This window comes from Macaca fascicularis, chromosome 15, assembly GCF_037993035.2.
Source record: "Macaca fascicularis isolate 582-1 chromosome 15, T2T-MFA8v1.1".
Classification (NCBI taxonomy): Eukaryota; Metazoa; Chordata; class Mammalia; order Primates; family Cercopithecidae; genus Macaca; species Macaca fascicularis.
Genome location: NC_088389.1, coordinates 126195792 through 126202977, shown reverse-complemented (window position 1 = coordinate 126202977; position 7186 = coordinate 126195792). Strand labels below are relative to the sequence as shown.

The 7186-nt window shown below is 46.5% G+C and overlaps 1 protein-coding gene across 2 annotated transcripts; it reads right to left on the bottom strand.

Moving 5' to 3' along the window:
• Positions 1–610: 610 nt before the first annotated feature.
• Positions 611–6887, bottom strand: CTSV (cathepsin V). 2 transcript variants are annotated; one of them, XM_045372902.2, is made up of 8 exons: positions 6687–6887; positions 5738–5873; positions 5315–5437; positions 5071–5217; positions 4343–4567; positions 3353–3518; positions 2534–2651; positions 611–1004 (listed from the first exon to the last, which is right to left on the bottom strand). In XM_045372902.2, exons 2-8 carry the CDS (start codon positions 5861–5863, stop codon positions 905–907), a joined length of 1005 nt encoding a protein of 334 aa, XP_045228837.2. In that variant the 5' UTR covers positions 5864–5873; positions 6687–6887; the 3' UTR covers positions 611–904. The 2 variants fall into 2 exon arrangements, with proteins under 2 accessions (XP_045228837.2, XP_065386922.1); XM_065530850.1 differs by having other exon boundaries at positions 6816–6887.
• Between the last annotated feature and the right edge of the window lie 299 nt (positions 6888–7186).

Below are 7186 nucleotides of genomic sequence, written 5' to 3'. Positions count from 1 at the left end.
TATCTAAAACCTACGAATCTGTGCCTATTCAGTTTTCTAAAAAGTCAACTGCTTTCTTCTTTACTAAAACAATTTAGAGGCCGGGCGCAGTGGCTCACACTTGTAATCCCAACACTTTGGGAGGCTGAGGCGGGTGGATCACGAGGTTAGGAGTTCAAGAACAGCCTGGCCAAGATGGTGAAACCCTGTCTCTACTAAAAATACACGAGGTGTGGTGGCACGTGCCTGCAATCCCAGCTCCTCAGGAGCCTGAGGCAGAGAACTGCTTAAACCGGCGAGGCAGAGGTTGCAGTGAGCTGAGATCATGCCACTGCACTCCAGCCTAGGCGACAGAGTGAGACTTCGTCTCATTAAAAAAAAAAAAAAAAATTTAGGTCTGTCCTTCCAAATTGGTTATCAAATTGTGGTAGATTCAGGAGTTGGGTTACACACAGTAACTGGGTAGCTGATAAAAATCTGTATTTTTATAACCAGAAGAGCCAGGAAGTCAGCTTTCTGCTAGCATCTTTCTCCTAATACACCATTGGCACATGAAGCTATTATTTCAGAGCTCAATTATATTTCCTGACTACACAAAAAGTCAATGCATTAAAAAAAGAAAAGGCCCCCCTTTATATACGAATTAAAGTTTATTTTAAACTGTTTTGTACATCTTTTTAAAAAATGAAAATTCAAAAGTCTTAGAATTAAGCAATGAGTCTTTGATATCATAAAGCTGTGTATAACAGTAATTAAAATACTGGTAACATTTTACCCTTGTAAAAACGTCACAGATTTCAAATCTCAACTTGGATCCTCAATGATTCAAGTGGTTTATCTTACACAATAAGCATTTGGTCAGTGTCAAGATAAAACTCCCCCAGACATGCTGTCCTTACGTCCTTCCTCCTCACCATCCATCAGCTCACACAGTGGGGTAGCTGGCCGCTGTGGCGATTCCACAGTGGTTGTCCTTGTCTTTGGCTATTTTTACATAGCCATTCGAGCCCCATTCTGGACCCCAGCTGAAAGAGGAGCAGGTTTTCCATTTTATACGAAGAATCAAGGGAAAATTGGCTCCATTAATAATAATAGCTAATACTTAAACAGTGCTTTCCATGTGTCAGGCACTATTCTAAGCGCTGTTAATATCCATTTATAAATGTCTGGAGGCCGGGTGTGGTGGCTCACGCCTGTAATCCCAGCACTTTGGGAGGCTGAGGAGGGTGGATCACCTGAGGTTTCAGGAGTTCGAGACCAGCTTGATCAACATGGTGAAACCCCGCCTCTACTAAACTTAAAAAAAAAAGTTAACTGGGCATGTAATCCCAGCTACTTGGGAGGCTGAGGCAGGAGAATCATCATTTGAACTCAGGAGACAGAGGTTCCAGTGAGCCAAGATTGTACCACTGCACTTCAGCCTAGGCAAGAAGAGCAAAACTCCATCTCAAAAGAAAAAACAAACAAACAAAATCCCACAAAAATTAGCCAGATGTGGTGGCGCATGCCTGTAGCCCCAGCTACTTGGAAGTCTGAGGCAGGAGAATCACTTGAACCTGGGAGGTGGAGGCTGCAGTGAGCCGATACTGAACCACTGTACTCTTGCCTGAGTGACAGAGCAAGACTCCATCTCAAAATAAAATAAAATTGGCTGGGCATGGTGGCTCATGTCTGTAATCCCAGTGCTTTGGGAGGCCGAGGTAGGCGGATCACATGAGGTCAGGAGTTTGACAGCAGCCTGGCCTACATGGTGAAACCCTGTCTCTACTAAAAAATACAAAAAAAGTTAGCTGGGTATGGTAGCACACCCTTGTAGTCCCAGCTACTTGCGAGGCTGAGGCAGGAGAATCACTTGAACCCAGGAGGTGGAGGCTGCAGTGAGCTGAGATTGCGCCACTGCACTCCAGCCTGGGTGACAGAGTGAGACTCTGTCTCAAAAAATAAATGAATGAATGAATGTATTGATTCTTGTGGGTCCTTAACTTTTTAAGAACACTGAGGCAGAACTGGAATTCCACTGCAGCAGTGTGTCTCCACATGCTACCTTGTATCACATCTCAATTAAAGAATGCTAACTGTGAGAAAATGGATTCTGACAACCTTCAAAGCCTGAGAGCTAGGGAGTGAAATTCGATGACAAGGCATCCAATGACAACAGAAGGACGCACACAGACCACTGGACTCCCAGATGATGTTTTAGACTCAACAAAGAACCAGCAAAGGCAGATGTTTCTGCTTACTATTCCTTGTTGAAAAATTAGAGACAGAAAAAAGCAATCAGCTCTCAAACCTACAGGTCCACAATCCTTCGTCTGAAACCCTTGGGGCCTAATGTGTTTCGGAATGTAAAAATTTTCAAAACTTAGTAATAAAATATGACAAATACATAGCAGTAACTCCAAAAAGCTTGGTACGGAATCCTCTAATCAAACCTTAGTATTTCTGGTTCACTCTAAGTAGAAGACTTCTGGAATTTCAAAATTGAGCTTTTGTGAACTTGTATCCAGATACTGATTTGAAACAAAAATTTCCTTCTCAATTTTGAGTTTTATACCTGTTTTTGACGAGCCAATACTTGTTGTTATCTGAATTTGCTCCTTCAAAGCCGTAGCCAACCACCAGAACACCATGATCCAGGTTTTTGCTGCTGCAGTCTGGTTCAAAATAAATGCCTGGGAGAGTCAAATCAATGCTGGGGTGAGAAGCTCCAAGTGACATGTGACAGTAACCCACCCAACCACCCTCCATAAGGGAGGCATCTCTAAATTCAGTGAAATGTCATAAACAAATGCCAAATAAGGACCCAAACAATACTGGCCAGAAAACAGTAATGGCTGATAAAGGAAAAAAGTCAACCTCAACTCACTAGAAATCAACTAACTTCAACCAAAGTTCAAGATATTTTCTACCTAAAAAAAAGAAAATCCAAAAGATAAAACCTATTGTTTACAGCTAAGGTAATTTAGATACTTATCTCTGAGCCCAAATACCAATTAGCATAATCCCTTTCTACTCCTAGGATGTCAGTCTAAAACACCACCAAAATAAATAAACAAAAACTTGAAAGGAGTTCTGGGTTCTTTACAGTTTTTTACTAATTACAGTAGTAAAAAGCTTTGAGAAAAAAAGACCCAATAACCGGAAAACAGTTTGGAAAATTAGGTTGTCTCTATACAATTACATAGCCATTTAAAAACATTTATGAGAAGTTTAACATAACTAAGCATTTTCTCATGGCAAATGCAAATATCACCATGTTAAATGCACACTCTCAAAATACTACATTCCTGCAAAGCAGGACTTCATATCAAAGAATCAATCATGGTGATGTTTCCCAATCCTGCCTAACTTTCTGTAATAAAATGACACTTACCTGATTTGTAGAACTGGAAGGATGAATGGCCTGCATCCATAGCAACAGAGATGGGCCCCACAGTTGCCACTGCTTTCATCAGGGCCTTCTCCTTTCCAGCTGGGACCACCTCGAAGCCGGTGTCATTAGCAACAGAATTCTCAGGTCTGTACTTACAGATTCCATCCTTTTAAAGTTAAAGGGGGAGAGACTCGATCACTACCATCTACCACCTGGGGAACATTAGTTCTAGAACCAAAACACTCAGCAATTTGCAACCTACGATGTCCAAATTAACACCCTTATAAATCGTCCCATGAAATAAAATGTTATTCGTTGATTTAAAAATGAAAAATTAGTCGATATTTCTTCAATGAGAACCCCTATGTCAATCTGTCCATAAAAAATTTTCACAATGGATCAAGTTCTATTATATGTAGAATGGTTTGCTTATTCTCCATGTTATGCAGAAGCAAGAACAGCTATGTGTTAACCATCTAATGTTACTTACATGTTAACCATTAGCTGTTGACCATCTAATCGGAGAACTGTGCAAAGGCTAGTAATTTTTTTTTTTTGAGACGGAGTCTCGCTCTGCCGCCGAGGCTGGAGTGCAGTGGTGCGATCTTGGCTCACTGCAAGCTCCACCTCCCGGGTTCACGCCATTCTCCTGCTTCAGTCCCCCGAGTAGCTGGGACTACAGGCGCCCGCCACCAGGCCCAGCTAATTTTTTTTTGTATTTTTAGTAGAGATGGGATTTCACCATGTTAGCCAGAGTTGTCTCAATCTCCTGACCTCGTGATTTGCCCATCTCGGCCTCCCAAAGTGCTGGGATTACAGACGTGATTCACCATACCTGGCCAAAGGCTAATAGTTTATAATGACAATACTCACAGTTTACAGATGTAGATTCTACCATATAAAATGTGAATTCTGAAAAAAGTATCTGTTATCTCTGAAAGGGTTTCACCTTCCAAAAGCAGAGCACGAATGACAAAGAGCTCCATTTACCATTGCTACATATGGATAGGATTCCTCAGAGTCCAGGCCTCCGTTCTCCTTCACATACCGGAAGGCGCTATTCATGAAGCCACCATTGCAGCCCTGATTGCCTTGAGGATGTGAACAGTCCACCAGATTCTGCTCACTCAGTGAGACAAGTTTCCCAGTTTTCCGGAACATCTGTCCTTCAAGAGCACCAGTCGCACTAAAAGCCCAACAAGAACCACACTGTTTCTAAAAAGGGGAAAAGAAAGCTGTCAATTTACAAGACCAATATAAATACAGTAGCCCATATATTTGAATTATCTGAATATTCTTTTAAAAAAACAAAAACCAAAAAACCCATCACCACCCTTTGGGAGGCCGAGGCGGGCAGATCACTTGAGGAGAGCAGTTTGAGACCAGCCTGGCCAACACGGTGAAACCCTGTCTCTACCAAAAATACACAAAAATTAGCTGGGCATGGTGGTGAGCACTTGTAATCCCAGCTACTCAGGAGGCAGAGGCAGAACTGCTTGAACCCAGGAGGCAGAGGTTGCAGTGAGCTGAGATCATGCCATTGCAATCCAGCCTGGGCAACAAGAGCAAAACTCTGTCTCAAAAAAAAAACACACCAAAAACGAAAATACAAAAAAACCTATCATCATATGTTGTGCCACCATCTACCACAGCAATGACACCAATTCCTTCTTGGCTTTCCAGTGGAGACGGGAGGTCTGAATCTGACGCTGTCTCACCTGATTCTTCACTGGCGTCACGTAGCCTTTCTTTCTCCAATCCACAGATTTGGGAAGATCAAGAAACAGAGGCTCACGGAACAGTTTCCCCTTCCTGAGTTTCTGGTTTCGAAAGCAACCCATCACCTGCCTGAATTCTTCATTGGTCTTCAAGGAGAAGTAAATAAAATGTTAAAAGCAAGACTATTTTGGTGAAGAACTGAGGAGAAGCAGCACAGAGTTCAGCAATCCTCGTCACACTCACCATGTCACCAAAAGCATTCATGGCCATTGCGAAGCCATGTTTCCCTTGGCTGTATTCCCCATTGTGCAGTTCAATCATTTTCATATTCTTTTCCCACACTGCTCTCCTCCATCCTTCTTCACTCTAGAGGCAAACATACAGCTGATGGACTTCATGTCTACTTACCCAACCCATGTTCACCCAGCCGATTTGCGGGCAGAAATGAAGAGAAACCATGGCCAGGGATGGCTTGATACATCTCTGGGAGCTGTTCTCCAAGCCGAGACACAATGGAGATATATGCCCATACTGCATCTATAATGGGTGCTGTTAGGTTACTGCCTGGTAAGGTCTGGCTTCTAGAAGCTACTCTCTGGCTATCAACTCCCAACAGCAAGGACCATCTCTACAGAGTCCCTCTGGAGAGTTTCAGATGTTACCAACCGCGCCATATAATCGTCTATGTGTTGCCTTCCACTGGTACCACTTCGTATCCAAATTTTGGTCAAATTTTGGAACAGCGGAGGCTATTCCCAAGCAAAACGCAGCCAGGACGAGCGAAAGATTCATGTTTCAAAACCTAAAACTGGAAAAGAAATGAGTATCTGATTAGACCAATCCTAAAAAGCCATCTTACAGCCCCCGTGGAATAAAAATATTTCAATTATTCTCCCTGGCATTTCCCCAAGGACTGCGGAACACGCTGAAACAGGCCTACTGGAGGTATTTGATGGGCCCATCAAGATGAAAAGCAGCCTGCGGAGTTGGAGGTGTTGAAACAGCATATGCGATAATTCAGGGTATGAGAAGGGTGTGAAGATACCTGACGGGTGAGAAGCTTAAGGCGAAAACTAGGAAACAGCAGGTCCAGCTTTTGCACCAATTGTACTGAGGTCATCCAGGCAAAACGTCACTAATGAAGACATACCATCCCAAGTAGGTGCAAGCGGATCCCCAAGGAACACCACCTCACACCTTCGTAGCTGATACACAGCAGGAATGAGCTATGTCTTCCAACCTCTCCTTTTGGAATAAAACCTTTCTGGAATCCCTTTCCAGGAGACACTGGGAAGGAGAGCACCCACTACTCCCGCCGTCCCACACCTGGGTCTCTGCTTCTCGCTCCCCTAAACCCGGGCAGGGTCAGGCAGCTCCCGGGGCTCCGGGGGGCCAGGGCCGCGCCGCCTGCTCTCGCCCTCCGCACGCGCCCGCCGCGCCCCGAGAATGTTTGCGGCGGCGCACGGAGCGGGGGCTCCGCGGCCGGGATGCCGGGGTGAAGCTGCCCGGTCCGGCTCGGCTTCAGCCCGCAGGGTGACTGACCTGCACCGCCTGGGCCCTCCCAGTGGTCCCGGCGCCTCCCGGGGGTCCCCAACCGCCCTCCCCCGTTCCCCACCTCGAGGCTGGCAGAGCGCTGGGCAGAAGCTCTCACTCTCAGGGGTCGCGCCCGCCTCCTCTCAGTGTCCCTGGGTTCCCTCCTCCAGTCCCCCTTCGCCCTGCCCCTCGGTCTGGCGGGGGCGCTCACCAGCAGCCGTCGCCGCTGCGCAGGCGCCCTCAGCCAACAACCCTCCGGCGAACAACCCTCCGCGGTTCTGGCGCAGGGTCGCCCGACCCGGGATTTAAGTTTCCAGGCGGCCTTCCCCGCCCCCACCGCCTGCCCGCGCTGCGATTGGCTGCGCCGGCCACTGGGCGGGGCCCCGGGCGCTCGGAGCCCGCACGTGACGCAGCCCGGTCCCCACCTGTCTCAGGTCTGGGCGCGCCTACCTCGGTGAACCCGCGCTGCGGGGAGCGGAGCCGGGCGCCCGGGGGCTGCGCGGAGGAGCGGGAGGCGCCTCCCTGAAGGGCTCAGATCTACCGAGTATCCCGACTTACTGCGCTGAGCAGCTTGAGAGTGGT

Coding starts and splice junctions, on each gene's coding strand:
- CTSV (XM_045372902.2), bottom strand. CDS start 5,863: ATGAATCTTTCGCTCGTCCTGGCTGCGTTTTGCTTGGGAATAGCCTCC. Junction 5,438..5,737: donor ATAGACGATTATATGGCGCG/GTTGGTAACATC, acceptor GTTTGCCTCTAG/AGTGAAGAAGGATGGAGGAG. Junction 2,652..3,352: donor CTTCCAGTTCTACAAATCAG/GTAAGTGTCATT, acceptor TGACTCTCCCAG/GCATTTATTTTGAACCAGAC.